Source organism: Pongo pygmaeus, chromosome 1, assembly GCF_028885625.2.
Source record: "Pongo pygmaeus isolate AG05252 chromosome 1, NHGRI_mPonPyg2-v2.0_pri, whole genome shotgun sequence".
Taxonomy (NCBI): Eukaryota; Metazoa; Chordata; class Mammalia; order Primates; family Hominidae; genus Pongo; species Pongo pygmaeus.
Genome location: NC_072373.2, coordinates 220,606,426 through 220,629,826, shown reverse-complemented (window position 1 = coordinate 220,629,826; position 23,401 = coordinate 220,606,426). Strand labels below are relative to the sequence as shown.

Sequence of the window (23,401 nt, the reverse complement as noted above, 5' to 3'; positions counted from 1 at the left end):
TAAATGGGGATAGTCCTCAACTCCTCAGCACAGAGAAGGGAAAAAAAGAGTCCAGGGCTGTTTAGAAAAGTTCGGGCATTTTCCTTTGACCAACTGTGGTAGGGCATGAAAAGTTTGAGGGGTGGCTGCAGTCAACTCACATGCCAGTATGGTACAGGGCAGAGCTGTGCTTTAAAGCATTAATGTGCACCATCTATTAGCCCCTAGGCACGGAGTATGAGGCACCATCCTTTTGAAGATGCTGATCCTCAGAACCTCCTTGTACTTCATCTACCCCCAGGGGCAAATATACCATGCTGTGGGCTTCTAATGGAGAGCTGCCGACCAGATGTGGAAAAGCTCTCGGCTGTAATTTAAAAGCTCTGTGTTGCAGCTCGCTTGGATGTTGGGATTCCCGGAACAGCAAGGGCTGGCCGAGTGGTCTTTTGCAGACTAACAGTGACCTCCCACCTGCTTTTCCCACTCTCAGCAGCTGGAGCGCCTCTGTACACACATCTACTTCCTGAGTTGGCCCCGTGCGACCGCTCCTTTCATACTTGAGCGCCACATTTCTTTCTGTTCTTTGGGTTGGTCGGGGCTCTCTTCCTCCTCCCAAGAGTCAGTGTCCCAAATTGGCTCAGACCCGGTGGAAATATCACAGCTGTGTCCCCACTGGAAATGCGGCCTTCATGGGTTTTCATTTGCCTTTTATTCTTCTATGGGCAAATCCTCTCCACGTGGCATAGCCACTGCAGATGGCGCCCTGCTACTTCCTGATGTCCCATGTATGGTGTGGTTTAGAGTGTCGGGAGGATTTCAAAAAGGGAAAAGAAAAACTAGCCAAAGGCGATACAGGCAGCGTGTGATAGGCTAGAGTAATAATCATCTGAAAGTTTGGGCCTGGCCTTGTTTTGATCTGTTTTCTTGCTTTATTTTCTTCTTTATATTCTATATCCCATTCATACTAATCACAGTCAGTCCTGATTTTTCTTTTTATTTCTGCATTTGTCATAAAATAAAGCAAATTATTCCCGTCTTCAGAAACGATCTAGACTAATTAGTCGTCTCACCCAATAATTAGTTTTTTGTTTCCCTGTCTGTTTTCATGCATTATTGTTAGTTTTTTCCCCTCTTTTTTTTTTAACACCATTACAGATTAAAATGAGCCACATTTGCAGTTGATGGTATCTGTTTTCGGGGGAAGAATGGAGAATTGCAGTATGGAGCGACTTCAAAAGCAGCAATAAACTCAAGGATAAATTAAGGAAATTGAATGAGCCACATTTGGAAGCAGTGTTGAGGCTAATATTCTGTCGCTTAAGGTTAAATTGCAACTGAGAGAGGTTCCGGAGAATCTGAAATCGGGGAGGCAACTTACTAGGATGCGAGGCATTCTGTGGCTGTAAAAGTCTTTGCTCAGTGAAGATTCTGTTGCAGCTATGGACACTGGCAACAGGTACTCACCTGCAATGATGTCCTCTTCTCCCCAGGGCTGACAGATGAAGAGATTGATATGGCCTTCCAGCAGTCGGGCACTGCTGCCGATGAGCCTTCGTCCTTGGGCCCAGCCACTCAGGTGGTTCCTGTCCAGCCCCCTCACCTTGTATCTCAGCCATACAGTAAGTCACTCGCTCAAACTCCTGCTTAACCTTGATTGGGATTCAGGACTCTGGCCAAAGGGCAGTGTTCTGTATCTCCCAGACTTAGCGAACTGGGAGAAACTGGGAGCAGCAGAAAGCTCTTAGGTTTTTCCCAAGGAATGTGACACACCCCAGTCTTCTAGACAAACTTTTTAAAGTATGTGACAAAGGTTTAAGAAGAGACAAGGGATCAGAGTAAATGATTTTATTGTTGTTTCAGGTATTTTGGTTACATGCAGAAAACCTGTACAACTATTTATTGATTCTGTTCCCATCTCCTCATACCAGTGCTTTTGAATGTTACTGTTTCACTAAAAACAACGTGAACATCTGACTCATGGGTGCATTCTTGTTTGCTCACTGCAATAACCTGTCTCCCACTTTTATTTTTTTAAGTTAATATTTGTAAGTTTAGGTCAGCCTCCATTTCCCTCCCTCCCTTGTCCTGGCTATACTTTGTACGTTTATGTAGTAGCAGTCTGTTAGGGAATTTCAGGTTAAAACATGAAGGTCCTTTTTGAATGTTGCTTTTAATTATACGAGATCATGACCCATGAGGGGTCTTTCGTTGTTCTTAAATGCAAGCTACTATAGGAATAAAGTTTCTTCAAACAAGTTATAAATGCATACCTCCAAAATGCAGCCAGAAGCCCTCCTCGAAATCACTTATAAAAAGTTTAAAAAGGCTAAAATTGACTACAAAGCTATGGAAAATAGCTCCATTTTGTTTCTTTAATGAAACTCAGCATTGGGCCAGGCATGGTGGCTTACGCCTCTAATCCCTGAACTTTGGGAGGCTGAGGCAGATGGATCACCTGAGGTCAGGAGTTCAAGACCAGCCTGGCCAACATGATGAAACCCTGTCTCTACTAAAAATACAAAAAATTAGCCAGATGTGGTGGCAGGCGCCTGTAATCCCAGCTACTCAGGAGGCTGAGGAAGGAGAATTGCTTGAACCCGGGAGGTGGAGGTTGCAGTGAGCCGAGATCGTGCCATTGCACTCCAGACTGGGCAACAAGAGCGAAACTCTGTGTCAAAAAAACAAACAGGCAGGGTGCAGTGGCTCACGTCTGTAATCCCAACACTTTGGGAGGCCAAGGCAGGCGGATCACTTGAGGTCAGGAGTTCGAGACCAGCCTGGCCAACGTGGTGAAACCCTGTCTCTACTAAAAATACAAAAAATTAGCCGGGCGTGGTGGCACACGCCTGTAATCCCAGCTTCTCAGGGGGCTGAGGCAGAAGAATCACTTAAACCCAGGAGGTGGAGGTTGCAGTGAGCCTAGATCACGTCACTGCACTCCAGCCTAGGTGACAGAGCGAGACTCTGTCTCAAAAAAAAGAAAAAGAAACTCAAGATTGGATCTGTAATCTCTCAAAATGCCTTTTCTATAATTGTTATTCTCAGAAGTTTTATTTTTTCAAAAAATGGTTTAAAACTGTTAGATATCAGATTTTAAGGCCGGGCGCAGTGGCTCACGTCTGTAATCCCAGCACTTTGGGAGGCTGAGGTGGGCGGATCACGAGGTCAGGAGTTCGAGACCATCCTGGGCAACAAGAGCAAAACTCCATCTCAAAAAAACAAACAGGCCGGGCGTGGTGGCTCACGCCTGTAATCCCAGCACTTTGGGAGGCCAAGGCGGGTGGATCACTTGAGGTCAGGAGTTCGAGACCAGCCTGGCCAATGTGGCAAAACCCTGTCTCTAATAAAAATACAAAAATTAGCTGGGCATGGTGGCGGGTGCCTGTAATCCCAGCTACTCATGAGGCTGAGGCAGGAGAATCGCTTGAACCGAGGAGGTGGAGGTTGCAATGAGCTGAGATCATGCCATTGCATTCCAGCCTGGGTGACAAGAGCAAGACTCTGTCTCAAAAAAAAAAAAAAAAAAAAAAAGTGTTAGATATCAGATTTTAAAAGGCATATTTTAAAAATGACAGATTCATTTTGATCCCCCAGCATCTGGTCTGAAGCTGCCTTCTTTCCCTCACCTCAGCACTGTTTTCATCCAGCTCAGCTGCAGCCAGGCAGGTGTGATCTTGGCGGTAGAGCCAAAAAGGCCTTCTCTTCTCCGGACTTGCTGAAGGGCCAGCCAGTGGGTTGGAATCTGCTGTCTGTGTTACGGATCTTATTTAGAGATCTCCTCCTTTGGCTGTCCACAGAAGTCTGAATGGGGGAGGCCAGGGAGCGTGTGCTGAAGTGTGTCAATCTGTCAGTGCCTTGCCTGGGTGACCCACTGCAGGGTGCAGAGCTTCAGTGGTGAGCCTTGTCCTGTATTCGGGCTACTGGGTTAGCACCTGTGACTTGTCAGCTTGGGGCTCCTTTCTCCTTCCTGGCCAGCATTTTTTCCAATCCATTGTAGTTGCTTTGGGTCCTAAGCTGACTTTATGTGCTTCTTTTTAACCAAAGGCTGAGTCTGCACACTTTTTCTTTAGTTGTGTCCCTGAGCCCAGCCATGTAATGGGATTTGTTGAGGATAGGCAGCGGCAGCTGGGGTGCAGAATTTTCTAAGATGCACATCTGTTCTGTTCCAGCTGTTTCCTCCAGTGGCTTAATACCGAACAGGTCTCTCGGCTACTTGGAAACTTCTTACTCAGAACAAATTGTTCTGGTTGATCACAGAGTTGGCCTAAAACATTATATGTTCACCTACTTTCCATAGACACAAAGGGTTAAACTGTTAGTCTTTCTGAAAGAGGAAAAAGAATGGGGTGGGGAGGGGCAATTCAGTTATTTAAATCATACTCATGTCCAGATCGCTCTGAGAAAAAGCAATACACATTGAGGTATTTAGGTAGGAATATTTTTAAGAGCCTCCCAGCCCTAAAAATAAAATACACATTCTTAGACACAGACTTCTTCCTGCTTTGACACTAGTGTAAAAACAATGGTAATGATAATTTTAAATACCTGAAGTTTTTAGTTGTCATCATTGAGCTTCATTCTTCTCATACCGTTACATTGCTCCTCTCACTCCGGGGGTGACTCTACCTCTTCACTTCTGTACTTTTGCCAAGAGGTGTCAAAACTGCTTAAAAAAAAAAAAAAAAAAGCTTGATTTTGATTAATATAGAGAAACAAGACTTTGCCTGACTGATAATAAAACTGATAAATGACATTTGAATTACTTGTAGCGGTAATTTATTACATAAAATATCTTTTATTTGACATGCGATTAGTTGCTGGAAGCATCACTCAATCTGACTAGTTTAAACATGCTCTAAAATGAACCCCAGTAAAAACCAGGGCTGTCTGCTGCTGGCGTTATGAAATATACTAATCCTGGAGTGAGGGAAAAATCTGACTTTAAATATTTAAATGATTAATTGGGTTTATATATTTTTTTACCTTTCTAACCCCCTTAATTACGAGCAAACTCAGGGGAGTTTCTGAACTAGGTGCACAATCTGCATGCTTATCACTGAGGCATTGTCTGCGTCTGGGAGGGATTTATGGCCTCGGTTCTTGTGTGTTCCTGCCGATTTTACATCTAGATCCCCGGCAGCCTTTTCCTTCCCAGTTCTTGGCTTTTTACGGACATTCCATCTCTGAGCTCAAGCCTAGAAAATGGGATCCCCTGGGCCTAGCCCCAAACACTCAGGTCTCAGGGTAGGGTAGCTTTTCCAAGACCACCCCAGGGAGCCCAGTGCTGTTCACCTTTGAACTTGCTGGCCCACCTGCTCAGTGGCAGGTGTGCCACTGAGTGCCTCTTTTGGCATCTCTGTTCTTTGGTGAATGTGGTTGACCTTGAGATGTTAGCAAATGCCAGTGTTGGCAGAGAGAACGTAGAGACCTGCCCGAATAGTAACAGTTTAATTTCTCAGTATTTTTATTAACCATCTACTTATATGCTCAGTACTGTATCATGCGAGAGATCCAAAACCCAATCTTTAAGCATCTTGCCAGCTCTTTGGGAAAGATAAGATAAACTCTTGAGAAAAGGATAATAATATAAGATGTTGTGATTTAATGCCAAAATTAATTATACAGACAAGAAATTCTGAAATTCTGAAATACAGAAAAGAGAAGAATTAATGTGGGCTAGAGTCAGGGAAGGCTTTTGTGAAAGTGATAGGAGGTTGGCACCAAGGGGAAGCTTGGTGTCACCTGGTGTGAGCATAAACCAGTGCTCTCAGAGGTTAGAAGAAAGTTAGTACAATTCAGGAGAAGTCAGGCTGTGATTCGAGAGAAGATTTGACATTCTCCATTTCTCATTTTGGTTTCTTGTCTGGCTTTACTTTGGGAGTCAGTGCATGTGTATAGGTGCAGGCCTAGCCCAGTCCTGAGCAGAGGCCTGATAAATGCTGGTTGATTGATTCACCCCAAGCTGATTTGTCTTCGTCCTCCAGAGAGACCAAGAAGCTTTGAGATATAAGCAGGACCAGTGTAAATTTTGTAGGATAATAATTTCTTCTTAGATTTGAACATTTTCCCTCCACTGTCTTTGAAAAACAATTTAAACCCCTTCAAAGACTGACCTAGAGCTTCAGTTGCCTCTTCTCAAAATAGGATATCAGTGTCTGAGGCCCGTGAAAGGTTTTGAACCATTTGATTAGAAATCCTGAGAGTGAGTTATTCCTCTGTTTACTTCTTTTGTAGCCCTGTGTAGTAACATAAACTTATCTGTGATTATCTTAATTCACTGAGCAAGCATTGTTATTGAATACCTACTGTGTGCCAGACCCCTGAGCTAAAGAGATTAACAAGACCTGATCGCTGTCTCTGGTTGCTCCCGTCTGATAGGAAAGACGGTTAGGCCAACATAACAGTGCCTGTCAGGTGGCCCCGGTGAGGACGGTGGCACAGAAGAGGTGATGGGAAGCTTCAGAGAGCAGATGTCTAACTGGATGTGGCGGGCTGATTGGTTCAGTGATCAGACAGGATAGACAAGAGCATTCCAGGCTAACACAAAAGCCTATAGATGTGAAACTGGTGAATTTAAGAAACTCCAGGTTGTTGGATGTGGCGCCTATAATCCCAACTCTTCGAGAGGCCGAGACAGGAGGAGCACTTTGAAGCTAGGAGTTCAAGACCAGCCTGGGCAACATAGTGAGATGCCATCTCTGTAAAAAAATTTAAAAAACAAAACTAGCCAGGCATGGTGGTGCATGTACTTGGGAGGCTGAGGTGGGAGGATTGCTTGAGCCCAGGAGGTCGAGTCTGCAGTGAACCATGATTGTACCTCTGCACTCCAGCCTGGGTGCCAGAGCAAGGCCCTGCCTCTAAAAAACCAAAAAGAAAGAAACTCTGAGTTGTTCAGAGTGGCTGGAGCATGGGATGAGAGTCAGAAGAAATGGCTGGAGAAAGGGTGGCTCTGTCAACTCCGACAGAGGACAGCCAAAAGCACAGTGATGTTTTACTTTGAAATGCATCATCTAATTATTTTTGTGCCATACGACCTATTTGGCCATTTTATTCTTAGACTAATATTAAAATTATTTGTATCGTCTCAGCAGGTGCCATGTTAGTTAGGGGAGACATGGGTTGGGGGGCATCAGTCGGAGGCCGTTGTTCCTGTGCCGAGCCTGTAGTGCCTACCCTGTGTGCTCATTGTCGTTCTTCATGGTTGGGCCAGCACTCACTCCTCCATGGAGTCTTTCCAGTGCCTCCATTCTGACTTGGAGGGAGGCTCCCCTCAGGCCCCTAGACTCCCCACCCCGCCCCACTGCACTTAAACATTTATTCCAGTGTCTCCCCTATTAAACTGTGAGTTCTGAGGCTTAAAAAAATCTAGTGGCCTGAGGCTCTGTCTGAGCAGGTGTTCTAGAAATGCTTGTGGAATGGATTAACAGGGGTGGAAATGTGCTTGAGAATGGAAAGGCTGTCATGCGGACGAGCTGCCCTGGTGGCTGGTCGGTGATACTGTCTGTGAGCTCAGCTGGTGCAGACTGCTCTGGGCAGGCTATGGAAGTAGTAGGGGATGGGACCCGCCTTCAGGAGCTGCTGTTCATCGTAGAGGGAAGCCCTCCATTGCTTGGAGAAAGACAGGGAAGACCATCCCACATCACCTTGCATGGTGAGAATGTTGAGAGCTTTCAGAATTTGAGAACAAAGGAAATTCCCAGAGCGCTAGTCTTAGGCAAGGCTTTCTGGAAGGGGCAGGACTTGAACTGGCTTTGAAGATCAGTCAGCCGTAAGGTAGACCCAAGGCGTCAAGGAAGGCATCACTGTGGAGAGGAAACAGCAAAGGCCCGGGGCCAGGGTGGCCTGTGCGTAAGTGATACGGAGGTGACAGTAAACAGAAAGCATGCATGGGCAGCCTTGGGGTTCCCGTCAGAAAGCAAAATAGCAAATGTCGCCTCCACCTCTCTCTCTGTCTCTTCCATTTCTCTCTCATGCTTCCATTTCTTTCTCTGCTGGTTTAGCAGACAAATCTCTCTTTTTGCTACCTGAAAGTTACTGGTTTGTATATGAAGAAAGTATTTCTTTAATTTTGAGGAAATCGTGTTTTCTTTTGTCCGTGGTGCCGGTTTGGATTAGCAAGCACTCTCTCCATTTTGTTGTTGTGTGTTCTGCCTGGTGTGGTGCCATGTGGGGGCTGGATAAATGCCATTCACGGATGTTGAAGAGGGTAAGTATCATGGGAAGGAACCGAAATGAAGTGATCCTTTCCTTAGGTTTCTTGGACCATTACAAGTCTTTGGTGTTGATGGCAGTTAGGATTCTGGCTGTGCTGACAGTGTGTTAGTTTTAGAAAATTCTGCTACAGGTGACAGAGAACTCCAAACAAGAGTGGCTTAAAGAGAGAGGAATTTTTCTCTATTACATAAATGTAGGCAGCCCAGGCTGCCAGGAGGCTCTGTGGTCTGCAGGAACCCTGCTCTGCCTCACTGCTCTGCATTCCTGACTGGCTGTCACCCATCTCGTGGTGCAGTGTGAATGCTTCAGCTCCAACTATCCCACCTGCTGTCCAGCCAGCGAGAGCGGAGAGAAGGCAGGAAAAGGGCAGGCTGCCTTCTAAGGACACCTCTTGGAAATTGCCCATGTCACTTCCACTTTCTCCCCATTGGCTGGATCTTGCATGGTCATCCTTGCCTGCGAGTAAGGTTGAGATGTAGTCCTGATCTCGGTAGCACATGTCCTCAGCTTTCCATATCCCGTAGGAGGTTTGAGTTCTGATAAATACTAGGTTTAGGATAATGGTTACCTCTGGGCTGGGGAGGAACACATGGCTAGCTTCAGTGGTATTTGGAAAGTTTTAGCTAGTAAATTAGGCAGGTTTAGAATTGCTCATTGTATTCCTGTTCTTATAACTTAAATAAATGTTATATTCTTTTATATATATCTAATATTACAGGTACGTTTTTTAAAGTTGCATTAGAATTCTCAGGTCTGGCTTCTCTTGGTCCCAGCTGCAAGCTGTGCAGAGAGAAAACTTAGAGCCTACACCACTGGGTAGTGTTCCCAAGCACTCCTGATTTCCTGTAGCTCTTTTTAAAAAAAAATTCTGAATGGATTTTTTATTTTTTAAAAGTCTTATTGAGATGTAATTTACTTAAAATAAAATACACCCATTTTAATTGTACAATTTGAGTTTTGATAAGTGTACATTTCCATATAACCATCACCACATGACAGAACATTTCCAATACCCTGAAAGGTTCCCTTGGGTCCCATTTCCAGTCAATCCACCCTCCTTGATCCTGGCTTGAGGGCAACCACTGATCTGCTTTCTATTACTACCTATTAGATTTCTTTCCTAGAGTTTTTTTCTTTTTTTAATATAAATAGAATCATACAGTATTGTACTCTCTTGTTTCTATTTTTTTTTTCCGCTCAGCATAATGTTGCTGAGATTCACCCAAATTGCTGTACGCATCTGAAGCCTTTTCCTTTTTACCATTGGGTGGGTGGTATTCCATTGTAGGGATGCACCACAGTTTGTTTATCCATTCACCAGTTGATGGACTTTGGGTTGTTTCCAGCTTTGAGCTATTACGAATAAAACTTTTGTGAACATTCGTATACAAGTCTTTGTATGTTTTTATTTCTCTTGGGTGAGCGCCTAGGAGTAGAATTGTTGGTTTATATGTTAAGTGTATGTTTAACTTTATAAGAAGCTGCTAAACTGTTTTCTGGAGTGGTTGCATCATTTTACCTTCCCACCAGCAATGTTTGAGAGTTCTAGTTGCTACATATCCCCAACAGTTGGTCTTCTCAGTCTTTTTAATTTTAGCAATTTAGTATGTATATGATGGTATCTCATGGTGGTTTGGGTTTATATTTATTTGATGACTGATTAGGTTGAGCCTCTCTTTGTGTGTTTATTGTCCACTTGCATCTTTCTTGAGAAGAGTGTGTTTTAGTATTTTGCCCATTATTAACAGTCTTCTTACTGAGTTGAATGAGGTTTTTAATGTATTCCGGATTCAAGTCGTTGGTCAGATACATGTATTACGAGTATTTCCTCCCAGTTGGTGGCTTGCTTTTTTATTTTCTTAACATTACCTTTTGAAGATCACACAATTTTAATTTTGATGAGATATATTTATCTTTTTTTCCTTTTATGATTCATGGTTTTTCATCCTAAAGAAGCCTTTGTCTATCCCAAGGTTGAAGAGACTTCCTCCTATATTGTCTTCTAGGAGACACTGTCTCACTCTGTCACCCAGGCTGGAATGCAATGGCCTGATGGTGGCTCACTGCAACCTCTACCTCATGGGCTCAAGTGATCCTCCTGCTTCAGCCTCCCAAGTAGTTGGGACTACAGGCATGTGCCACCACGCCTGGCTAATTATTATATTTTGTGGAGAGATGGGTTTTCACCATGTGGCCCAGGCATGAGCCACTGCACCCAGTTTATAGCGTTAGTTTTTATGTTTAGGTCTGTGATCTATTCTTAGTTAATTTTCGTGAATGGTGTGAGGCGAAGATCAATGTTCGTTTCTCCCCATATGGATATCCAGTTGTGCCTATACCTTATGTTCAAAAGATTGTCTTATCCCCATTGAGTTACATGTCTCTTTATAAAAAATCAACTCACAGCCGGGCGTGGTGGCTGACATCTGTAATCCCAGCACTTTGGGAGGCCAAGGTGGGCAGATTGCCTGAGCTCAGGAGTTCGAGACCAGCCTGGCCAACATGGCGAAACCCGGTCTCTACTAAAAGTACAAAAATTAGCTGCGCGTGGTGGCGGGTGCCTGTAATCCCAGCTACTCAGGAGGCTGAGGCAGGAGAATGGCTGGAACCTGGGAGGCGGAGGTTGCAGTGAGCTGAGATTGTGCCACTGCATTCCAGCCTAGGTGACAACAGCGAGACTCCGTCTCAAAAAAAAAAAAAGAAAAAAAAATCAACTGACTACACATGAATGGGTCTGTTTCTAGATTCCTCTTTTAAAAAAAAAAATTAAAAAAAAAACAAAGCTGTTGAAGTATACTTTATATGTCATACAACTCATCCGTTTCAACTATATAATTCAATGATTTTTAGTAACTTTACCGAGTGATGCAGCCATCACCATAAATCAGCTTTAGAGTACTTCACCTCCCCTGCAAGATCCTTTGGGCCCATTTACTGTTAATCCCTCTTCCCACCTTTAGCCCCAGGCAACCACTAATCTCCTTTTCATCACTGTAAATTTCCCTTTTTCTGGACATTTCAGGTAAATGGAATCAGAATATGTGATTTCTTGTACCTGGCCTCTTTCACTTAACCTGATGTTTTTGAGGTTCATCTCTATTGTAGCATGTATCAGTACTTCATTCCGTTTTACCATGGAATAGTATTCTGTTGTCTGGTTGTACCTCATTTTGTCCATCAGTTCAGCAGTCAATGGACATTTAGATTGTCTCCAATTTTGGTGAAGATGAATAATGCTGCAAAGAACATTTCAGTGCAAGTTCTGTGTGCACATATGTTTTCATTCCTCTTGGGTAGATATCTAGGAGTGGAATTAGGAGTGGAATTGCTGGATGTGGTAGTTTTTCTGTTTTTTTTTTTTTTTTGAGATGGAGTCTCGCTCTTTCACCCAGGCTGGAGTGCAGTGGTGCGATCTCAGCTCACTATAACCTCCACCTCCCGGGTTCAAGCGATTCTCCTGCCTCAGCCTTCCGAGTAGCTGGGATTATAGGCACCCGCCACCACGCCCGGCTAATTTTTTGTATTTTTAGTAGAGACAGGGTTTCACTGTGTTAGCCAGGATGGTCTTGATCTTCTGACCTTGTGATCCGCCCGCCTCGGCCTCCCAAGGTGCTGGGATTAAAGGCGTGAGCCACTCACTGCGCCCGGCCTGGATGTGGTAGTTTTATGTTTCTGGATCCTTCTTAATTCTTTTCTTTCTAATTAGCTTTTTCTAAGTATAATTTACATACAATAAGATACATCAATTTTAAGTATACAATTCAATGAGTTGTACAAACAAGTTGTAACTCATTTAACTCCTGTAACCAGCACTACAGTCACAATATAGAAAATTTCCATCACCCCAGAAGGTTGCTTTGTGCCCTTTATGTCATCCTTTTCCCCTGCCTCTGGTTTCTGTTAACCACCAATCTCTGCTCTGTCACTGTAGTTCCCTGTGCCTTTTCAAACATTTCGTATAGAACAGGTGCGGTGGCTCATGCCTGTAATTCCAGCACTTTGGGAGGCTGAGGAGGGCAGATCACCTGAGGTCAGGAGTTTGAGACCAGCCTGGGCAACATGGTGAAACCCTGTCTTTACTAAACGTACAAAAATTAGCTGGCCGTGGTGGCAGGCGCCTGTAATCCCAGCTACTCAAGAGGATGAGGCAGGAGAATCCCATGAACCCGGGAGGTGGAGGTTGCAGTGAGTTGAGATTGCGCCATTGTACTGCAGCCTGGGTGACAGAACGAAGCTCCATCTCAAAAAAATAATAAATAAATAAATAAATAAATAAATAAAAATAAAACATTTCATATAAATGGAACCATATAGTATGTAGACTTTTGTGTCTGGTTTCTTTACCATAACATAATGGTTTTGAGATCGATTCATGTTTTTATATACATACATATGTATCCATATATAAATACATATTTATATAAATACATAGAATTATATTCATATATAATTTATATATGCATTTCTGTATTATATGTAAATATATGTAATATATATTTGGAAAATACATATAAAAGGAATGAACTATTTATGTCTATACGATGATTGTGATTCATGGTTTTTGCATCCTAAGAAACCTTTGTCTTCCCCAAGGTTGAAGAGACTTTCTCCTATATTGTCTTCTAGGAAGTTTTATAGTGTTAGTTTTTTGGAGACACCATCTCACTCTGTTGCCCAGAGTATATTTATTATATATTTATATATATTATACACAAATATATATAACTTTACATATATATACACACACATATATATATACACAGAGAGAGAGAGATATCATTCTTTTTCATTACTGAGTTGTATTCCAGAGATCAGTGGGCTTTCTTTTTCTTTTTTTTTTTTTTTTTTTGAGACGGAGTTTCACTCTTGTTGCCCAGGCTGGAGTGCAATGGTGCGATCTCGGCTCACTGTAACCTCTACCTCCCGGGTGGGTTCAAGTGATTCTCCTGCCTCAGCCTCCCAAGTAGCTGGGATTACAGGCATGGGCTACCACGCCTGGATAATTTTGTATTTTTAGTAGAGACGAGGTTTCTCCATGTTGGTCAGGCTGGTCTCGAACTCCTGAACTCCCGACCTTAGGTGATCCGTCTGCCTTGGCCTCCCAATGTGCTGGGATTACAGGCTTGAGCCACCGCCTGGACTTTTTCTTTAAATGGGTATATTTTAGACTTTGTGAGCCACATATGTCTCTGTCACATGTTTTCCTTCTCACCTTTTTCTCTTCTCCCTCCATCCTCTCTTCTTTCTCCTCCTTCTTCCTCTTCCTGTTCTTCTTCTCCCTTTCCCATGACCACAATTCTTTAAAAATTTAATGACCAGGCTGGGCGCGGTGGCTCACGCCTGTAATCCCGGCGCTTTGGGATGTGAGGTGGGTGGATCACTTGAGGTCAGGAGTTTGAGGCCAGCCTGGCCAACATGGTGAAACCCCATCTCTACTAAAAATATAAAAATTAGCTGGGCGTGGTGGCATGGCTGTAGTCCCAGCTACTTGGGAGACTGAGGCAGGAGAATCACTTGAACCCATGAGGTGGAGGTTGCAGTGAGCTGAGATTGTGCCACTGCACTCCAGCCTGGGTGACAGAGCGAGACTCTGTCCCCCCCGCCAAAATAAAAAAAAAAAATAATAACCATTCTTAGCTCATGGCTATATAAAAATAGGCTAAAGTAGGACTGGCCAACTGGCTATAGTGCTAACTTCTGTTTCTCCATGTACCGCAATTTCTTTATCTGTTGACCAGTTGGTAGTCATCTGGCTCACTCCTAGTTTGGGGCTATTATGAGTAAAGCTGCTGTGAACATTCATGTATAAGTCTTTATGTGCACTTATACTTCCATTTCCTAGGAGTGGAATGGCTTAGTCACATGTTAGGTACATGTTTAACTTTAAAAGAAACTGTCAAAACTATTTCCCAAAATGGTTGTAGCATTTGTGTTCCCATCAGCAATATGTAAGAGTTTCAGTTGCTCCATATCTTTGTCAACACCGGATAGTCTCATTTTTGAGTTTAGCCATTCTAATGTGTATGTAATAGAACCTTATTGTATAGTACTTTTAATTTGGATTTCCCTAATGACTAAGACATCAAGCATATTTTCATGTACTTATTGGCCATTCATATATCTTTTGTAAAGAGTCTCTTCCAATCTTATGCCCATTTTAAAAGCCACTTTGTCTTTTTATTATTATTGAATTGTCAGAGCTCTTTATGTATTCTAGTTACAAGTCCTTTGTCAGATATATGCTTGGCAGATATTTTCTCCCAGCCTATGGCTTGTCTCTTCATTTTCTTGACAGTGCCTTTTGAAAAGCAAAAGCTTTAAATTTTGATGGTGTCCATTTGATCAGTTTTTTCCTTTTTGGTTCATGCTTCTTATATCTTAAGATGTTTTTGTTTACTCCAAGGTTGCAAAGATTTTCTTCTATGCTTTCTGATTTCTTATAGAAGTTTTATAGTTTTTGCTTTTTTGTTTCGGTGTGACCCATTTTGAGTTAATTTTTGTGTATGGTATAAGGTGAGAGTCAAGGTTCATTTTTTTTCCTATGGATATCCAGTTGTTCAGCATGGCTGTGGCAAAAATTATCCTTTCCCCATAGAGCTTCCTTGGCCTCTTTATCAAAAATCAGTTGACCATGTAAGCATGGGTCTATTTCTGGACTCTTCTGAATTCTTAACAGCTTAATTAGAGCTCATATTTTTTAATCTATGGAGAGGGGATATAGATATGCCTCTCGGTGTCCTTCCTGCCTAAAGATGACACTGCTAATAGCATTGTAGCCCATGAAAAGTGGAAAAGATTGTCTTTCATGGGATGTACGTGTAAATACAGGCTTTGCATTTTCCAACATGACTACTGTTGTGCTACTGTGGTGCCTTTTGCCATCCAGGCTGCCAGGTCCTTCTGTTCGGAGCAGAGACGATCTGTTTCTGTTGCTCCTCTCTGGGCCTGTCTTTCTGCCCACTGCCAGCCATCCACAGCCATGTGCTTCAGGGCCCACCCCGCCCCCAAGCTGTAGCCAGCCCTTCTCAGCCCAGCCAGGTCCCCGTCTCTCCACACTTGTGCTCTCCACCTCTGTGCTGTAGCAAGCACTGATTTGGTGGGCTGGCTTTATTCCAGGACCTTACTGGGAGTGAGCCTGTCTTGTCATTTAATTTTCAGGGTGGCTTCTGAGCGAAGCTGATGGGCTGATGTGAGAAGCTAGAGACACTGCTGTATGGAGGCATGGCTCCAACCCTGATGAGCCTGGAGGCGACCTCAATGGGCTGGTGTCGTTTCTGCCACTGCCTTGCCCATGCTTGGGCTGCCAGCCTCCCCAAGGACGTGATAGTTCTCTCCCTCTTGTCAGCCAGCACATCACTGGAGTGCCTGTTGTCTCGGCAGGATGGTTCCGTGACAGCTCTCAGCTCTGTGTTCCCGATGAACCTTTACTAGATTGCAGGATTTCCATGGTGTGGATCAGTCTGTGACTTGCTAAACAAGGTTTCAGGCTCAACATTGCCGTGTTGTATGCACAAGTCCCAGTCCTGTGCATGTGTTATTAGTTGATGATGTTTGTTCTCACCTGTTAGGTGAGAATTTGGTTGGTGGAGGTATAAAGAAACAGAGTCATGTTGGTTTTGTTGGTGTTCAGTGAATAGTTAGGAGCTGTGGGGATGCACCTCTCCTGTCCCCGCTCTCTACCATGGTTTTACCTAAACTGCAGCCTTTGCGCAGGCTGACCTCCATGGAGCCGGGCAGAGCTTAAGCTAGTTCGTGGAGTCCTTGGAAGGTTGGGTTTTGAAGAGCTCCATGCCCTTTGCTCTATAGCAGTTTATCCCCTGACCTCATTGCCGCCCACGGCGCCACAGCATAGAGGCAGTCCAGGAAGGCCCAGGTGTGCAGGATGAGGATTGCTGCCACAGATGCCCATCTCTTCAGCCTTCACAGAGATGCCAGGGCTTTGGTACTGGTGAGGAACCCCTGCCACGCAGCTAGGGCGCCGGTCCTTAGACAGCTGGGCTCTGAGTGAGAGTGAAGATATCGCCTGTTCTTGGATTCTTTGGGGCTCACAAAGCCCTGCCACCTTCAGTCAGTGCTTGATAAGAAGAGAAAAATGTCCTTGGAACCCCCCTGGCTGGTGGTGGCACGAGGGTTTCTGACCCCAGGCTTGTTACCCACTTGCTACCTTGTCTGCCTTGTCTGCATGGCAGGCTGGTCCCTGCTTCCAGAGTGGAGACTCGAAGCATTTAAAAAGCCCACTCATTCTCTTCCTTTTCTTCCCAGCTAGAGAAGAGTGACTGCCCCATCTCCTGCCCTTGTCTTTATACCTCCGGACGTTCAGGGAGCCTGGTGGCGGGGAGGTGTGCTCCCAGGTGCTCTGCTCTCGGTTCCCTTGCGCGGTCTGCACCAGACTTGGAAGAAATAGGCCCCAGGGTGGGGAGGGGCAGGACCCGAGGTGGTCGTGGCTGGGAGTTTGAGCTAGTGTGGACCGTGCTGATGTTTTCGCAGTAGCCTGGTCTGTTACCCTCTGAGAGCTACACAACAGGTAGGAGTCATCTCTATCTGAGTTTTTCTCTTTTTTCATTTTGCCACAAGACAGAATTGTATCACACATCTCCAAAACGAGTAAAATGGCATTTCAGCTTCTTGTCTTTATAGACTCTCTGAACTTTAGGAAAGATCATTCTGGTCCCTTTTCATTAATAATGAAAACCAGGGGGCAATAAAATGTTCTTAATGTGAGCATGGTAGGAATGAGGAGCAGTGAGGGGTGAAGGGTGAGGCTGCAGGGACCACAGGTGTTTCTTGGGGCTGGAAGAGCTCAGAACTCTGGAAAGTGAGGCAGCTGTTGGAGGGTCCTGGTCCTCAACCCACACAGCCAGCGTCTGCTCAGCCTTGACAGCCCAGAGGGCCCCAGAGAAGGCTGTCCTCCTCATGGCGGGATGTTTGCGGGTGAGCAGAGGAATCCAGCAAACTCCAGGTGCTGGTCAAGCTTTCAGCCAAGTCACAGCTGCTTTCTTGCAAGAGGCTTCGTGGTGTCTGAGAAGTCAGTGGTGAATATGGTATTCGGGCCGCGGGCCCCGTTCCACACTTGTTCTGCCTGAGGATTATGGCTGCAGGGAGGGGTGTTCCGGGTATAGATGAAGGCTCCTGAGCAGGGACTCTGAGATAGCGGGGTGGCCAGGCTGCTCTGTCTTCACTTTTTTCCTCCTGAAAATGGACTTGCACTAGATGTCACATTTTGTATCTGGAGCGCCAAGCAAAGCTGGCTAGAAGAGGGGAGACAGAAGAGACACCTGACCGGGACTCCAAGTGCCCAGCTCCTTGGGGTCAAGGTGAAAGATCCGTCTGCCTCAGTGGTCTTAGAGCTCCCTGTGTAACGAGAAGTGATTTGTGTCGGGTGGGGGTGTCCACCATCAGCGAAGTAGCACTGTCCCCTTCCCATGGCAGTTTCTTAGACACCGAGTGTCACTGCACAGCCTGGGAAGGGAGTGGGGAAGTCCTTGCTAACCATAACACAAACCCCAGAACCCATAAAAGAATAGATTGATAAATTTGTATAAAAACCTCTGCATGCGACAAAACACCATTAGCAGAGTCAAAAGAAAAATAAACCAGAGAAGATGTTTGCGATGCGGATCACAGACAGCGGGCTAATACCCCTGCTATATAAAAAGTCTCTCTAAAGTGACAAGGGAAAAGAAATCAAGTAGAAAAGTGGAGAGCATACAGTACACCGAAAAGGAAATGCTGATGAAAACATGCTCAGTCCTCACTCAAAATGAGATCAATGCAAATTAGAACTAGAGTGAACTTCTGTTTTCCTGCTGTGGTATTGGCAGGAATCTCTGCGTTTGAATCGTGCATTGTGTGGGCGCAGCCGTGGGGAAGCAGGCATTGCGCAGGGGCTCAGGGTGAATTATCGGCCCCATGGAGGCAGCGTGGCAGTATTTCTCAAAACTGCAAATGCACACGCTCTGGGACCAGCCTCTGGGAGTTCTGAGGCTCACGGGGTGCGTATCCCTGTGTGGGAGATGGCACGTGTGCCCGTTGTTGATGGCAGCGTGATGTGCAGTAGTAGAAAGTTGGAAATGAGCTGGATGCCCATCGGAGGGCAGGTGAAGTGGAATATCCTGCAGCTGTAGAAAACAAAATTGAGAGATGGGGAAACGTGAAGGAAGAGAAGACATCCTGTGCTGCCTTAGATGTGCACACAAACTCACTGGAAGGATAAATGTAAGACTACTAATGGCTGTTGGTGGTGGGGAAACCTTTTTTCACAGACTGCCCTGTGCTATTTGATGAGTAAATTGTATGCGTGCTACCTGTTCAAAAAGTGTAAAACAGAAATGGGAGTTGGGGACTGAGGGAGAGGCCGTATGTTGATTACAGTTTTGGGACCGAGATTCCAGGGCTAGGACACACCGGGGAGTCTCGCATGGAATCTGCAGGCAGGGAGGGAGTTTGGTGGCCAAGGAGGGACTCCAGTCCCCTCCAGCCCTGTCGTCTCTGCCCCGAGAGTGCCATTCAGCAGCCCTGGGGGAGGGGGTGTCTCCTTGCCCACTCGGAGGTCTTTACGACTTGGATCCCCCTGGTCGGGCTGCGTGCCAGCAGCCCCTTCCCCCTCATGCCACATCCTGCCCTGAGCTGAAAGAAAGAACGGGCCTTCTCCTCCCCTCTGGTCATAAAACGCCAGGACATGGAAGGTACCTCTGAAAACTTACAGGCACAGGTGAGAACTGAGGGCAGAAGTCTCTCAAGCAGCAAGTCCTTCAGCTTCACTTGGCTGTGTTGTGACGCTCCTTCCCAGAGTTCAGAACGCTGCTGATTTTCCCTCTCCCCCTTTCTCCCAGATGAGCAGCACACCATGGGGGCGCCTTCTGGATAGCTCTCCACTGGTGCTGTGATCGCCTTCCCCGCTGGTCTGTGTCCCACCCACGCTTCTCCTGATGACAGATCCTTCGGGGGGAGGCAGAGCACCCGCCTCGTGGCCTGGAGATGACAGCTCCAGAAAGGTGTTCGCAGTGGCGACAGGGCTCTCCCGCGTGCCTTGGAGGATCAGATGAGGTTGTGGACATGGGAGCACTTTGTGAACTGGACATGGGAAAGAGTGAAGGTGGAAACTCTCCCCACATCAACTAGAATTACATTCAGGAGGGCACTTTGCTATGTGCCGTTCTAAAGAGAATTGGGGCCGGGCGCGGTGCTGCGCGCCTGTAGTCCATCTGCTTGGGAGGCTGAGGTGAGAGGATTCCTTGAGTCCAGGAGTTCTGGGCTGCGGGGCACTGTGCTGATGGCGGTTCTGCACTAAGTTCTGCATCAATATGATGACCTCCTGGAGTAGGGGACCACAAGTTTGCCTAAGGAGGTCAGAAATGGAGCCGGTCAAAACTCCCATTCTGATCAGCAGTGGGACATGCCTGTGAATTGCCACTGCACTCCAGCCTGGGCAACATAACAAGAGCCCATCTCTAAAAAGATTACTTAATTAATACAAATAAAGAGAAGAGAACGGGGCCAGGTGCTCTTGCATGAAGACTGGCTGCCCTTGACAGCAGCAGCAATATGTTCTCCTGAGACATCGCCCCACTCCCTTCTTGCCCTCTGTGCTGGTCCCAGTCCCTCTCCACCTCATGAACCCTTGCAGCAGGCTCGCCCCAGCTCTTCTGCCTCTGCGGCCCCCACTTCTGACCACCCTCGGAGCCACCCCGATGCTGCTTTCCAGGGTCATGGCACTCCCTGATTCACATCCCCCAGTGACTCCCATTGCTTAGGAAAGAATATTCGGCTTCCTTGACCACATAGTCCACCTGGCGCCACCTCTCCACCTCTTTCCTGCCCCGCCCCAGCCCCCCACTGTACCTGCGGCTTCCTTGGCTCCTCTCCGTTCTCCCCAGCATCCTGCTCTTGGGGTCCTCTGGGCCAGAGCAGCTGTCCTCTTTAGTCAGGCCCAGGGTGCCCACCTGGTCTACACCCACCTACCATCTCTCCTTTGTGCTTGCTCCCCTCCAGCCCCCAAGGGCCTCAGGGCTCCTCCAAGGCCCTGCTGACCCCAGCCCCTCTCCCCTGCCACCCCCATCCCTTTTGATAGGAAGTTCTTACTCTCTGAAGCCTTGCTCAGTCATTTGGAGACTTGTGTTTTCTCTCCGCTGGCTCCAAGCGAGAGCAGGGCTGGGAGGTCTAGTTTATCACAGCCCACCCCTGTGCCCCCACCCAGCGTACCACAGCCCCCCTCTCCACTTCGCTGGGGCCCCGCTTGGTTCTGCTGTGGCCCCCAGCTTATCGCCAGCTATAGTAGGGCATATATGGGTGTATTTATGCTCCCCCAAACGTACTCCTGTTATCCTCTCTGGATCTTTTGTTCCTGAGGTAGAGACCATGCTGTTGGTCTTCAGATCACCTCTGCCACCTGACTGCCGACTCGGGTCTCAGCTCACTGCTAGATACCTCCACCCACAGCCTGCAGTCAGGGTTGGGTGACTGGCATCCCTTGTGTCCCAGTTGAGGCAGTGGGAACAGGAGGGGTGGAGCCGAGCTGCTGTTGTGATGATCATGTGCTGCCTTCCTGCGGTGGAGTGTTCCACTTGCCCATCGTTGGAGGCGAGGATACTGCGCCACTGAGGCACCTGTGCCGGCCCCCACCTGGGGAAGGACGCGATGTGCATCTTCTAACCCTCCTCCTCTTCCCGCCTGTAGGTCCTGCAGGCTCCCGATGGCGAGATTACGGCGCCCTGGCCATCATCATGGCAGGCATCGCATTTGGCTTTCACCAGCTCTACAAGGTGAGTCACCCCCAGCGGCTGTGGTTGCTGTGCCCCTGCCAGCCTCTGGCATTCAGCACCCTTTCACTCGTTCCCCTGCAGGGAGGCACTGCCGTGCTCTGCCCCGGAGCGTGTTGGCAGCGAGAGGCTGTGGTAGAGGTCGGGGTTCACAGCTGGATCCAGGCCTTACTCTGCTGCGGGGCTTGGCAGGCTCTGCCCACCTTTTCTCCAGTGCTCAGCATGTACCACCCAGATCTCCACTTGCAGGGGCATCGTGAGGTCTGTCCCTTGCCAGCCCGTGTCAGGCACTTAGAGTAGTGCCTGCACAGGGAAGCCGTGCAGCAGTTTTGAGACACAGAATAACATAATGGCGAAGAGCATGGACGCTGGGCCAGCTGCTTTGCTGAGCCCTGGCTCTGCCCCTCAGGAGCTTGGTGATCACAGGCTCTGGTCTGTAAAAATGGGGATAACAGTCCCCACTTCACAAGGTTGTTGTGAAGTCCCTAAGAGTCAGTCTCCCTTGTAGAGGGCTCAGAGCCATGCCTGGCACATGGAAGTGCTTTGTACACCGTTGTTCTGCCCTAGCATTTAAGAGCGGCGGTGAGAACCTCCGTGTCATCAGATGTATGGGAGCTGTTCTTTTTGCTCTGTCTGTTGTGCTGGCATCTATAGAAATCTAGGATTTCCCAGGCTTCTCAAATCAACTTTGAGGATCCCAGGCTCATTGCTTGCTACAGAACTGCAGGCATGAAGTGAACATTGACTCCCTTGTGAAGGCCCAACTTGGACGTGAAGCAAATGAGTCTAGTTTCTAGAAAATGCAGGCCAGGGTAGGTGCCCCGTCCAGATCTTGGGATCCTGTGGAGAAGCCTCTTTTCTTTTGAGGCTGCCAGCTCCTCCACCCGATTGGTGATTTTTTTTTTTTTTTTTTTTGAGATGGAGTCTCGCTCTGTCACCCAGGCTGGAGTGCAGTGGCATGATCTCGGCTCACTGCAACCTCTACCTCCTGAGTTCAAGCAATTCTCCTGTCTCAGCTTCCTGAGTAGCTGGGATTATAGGCATGCTGGTTGCACGCCTGGCTAATTTTTGTATTTTTAGTAGAGACGGGGTTTCACTGTGTTGGCCAGGCCGGTCTCGAACTCATGACCTCAGGTGATCTGCCCACCTCGGCCTCCCAAAGTGCCAGGATTACAGGCGTGAGCCACCGTGCCTGGCTGGTGATTTTCTTTTTTAAACAACCTGAATGAGCACTCAGACTCGCCATGGTCACTCTTATCACATGAAACGTGTTCAGCCATGGTACTCTGGATTCTTCATTTTTGATGTAGTACAAAAGCTAATGACAGTTGTAGCAGAATATAATTTTTTAAGTGTAGCATGTATTCCTGGAGCTGGACATTTCCATCTTAGAAATTGAGGAACAAGGGCTGGGCGCGGTGGCTCACGCCTGTAATCCTAGCACTTTGGGAGGCTGAGGCCGAGGATCCTGACGTGATCACGAGGTCAGGAGATCGAGACCATCCTGGCTAACACGGTGAAACCCCGACTCTACTAAAAATACAAAAAATTAGCCCGGCATGGTGGCAGGCACCTGCAGTCCCAGCTACTGGGGAGGCTGAGGCAGGAGAATGGGGTGAACCTGGGAGGCGGAGCTTGCAGTAAGCCAAGATCATGCCACTGCACTCTAGCCTGGGTGACAGAGCAAGACTCCATCTCAAAAAAAAAAAAAAAAAAAAAGAAAAAGAAATCGAGAAACAAAACATCCTGGGTTGGCCCAGGTGCCGTGGCTCACACCTCTAATCCTAGTACTTTGGGAGGCCAGGGCAGGCAGATTGCTTGAGCCCAGAAGTTTGAGATTAGCCTGGCCAACATGGTGAAACTCTGTCTCTACCAAAAAATAAAATAAAATAAAATAAAATAAATAAGCTAGGCATGGTGGTGTGAGCCTGTAGTCCCAGCTATACTCGGGAGGCTGAGGTGGGAGGATCACTTGGGCTCGGGAGGTGGAGGTTGCAATGAGCTGAGATCACACTACTGCACTCCAGCCTGGGCAACAGAAGGAGACCCTGTCTCAATTTAAAAAACAAAATAATCCAGGCACAGTGGCTCACGCCTATAATCCCAGGACTTTGGGAGGCTGAGGTGGGTGGATCAGTTGAGGTCAGGAGTTTGAGACCAGCCTGGCCAACAAGGTGAAACCCTGTCTCTACTGAAAATACAAAAATTAGCTGGGTGTCATGGCGTGCACCTGTAATCCCAGCTCCTCGGGAGGCTGAGGCAGGAGAATCACTTGAACCTGGGAGGCATAAGTTGCAGTGAGCCTGCAGTGAGCCGAGATTGTGCCACTGCACTCCAGCTTGGGTGAAAGAGCGAGACTCTGTCTCAAATAAATAAATAAATAAATAAATAAACAAACAAACAGAACAGAACAGAACAAAAACACCTCTTGGGACCCGGTACTTCTCCCT

At 46.8% G+C, this 23,401-nt stretch overlaps 1 protein-coding gene across 4 annotated transcripts in view; it reads left to right on the top strand.

Moving 5' to 3' along the window:
* The window catches only part of PEX14 (peroxisomal biogenesis factor 14), a 157,667-nt gene that overhangs the window by 124,331 nt on the left and 9,935 nt on the right, over positions 1-23,401 (top strand). For 2 of the 4 annotated variants that reach the window (XM_054439856.2, XM_063667977.1), the window contains 2 exons: positions 1,470-1,598; positions 20,869-20,954. In XM_054439856.2, the coding sequence (XP_054295831.1) occupies positions 1,470-1,598; positions 20,869-20,954 (215 nt within the window). The remainder of the gene's footprint in view (positions 1-1,469; positions 1,599-20,868; positions 20,955-23,401) is intronic. The other 2 variants (XM_054439865.2, XM_063667979.1) reach the window with 1 other exon arrangement.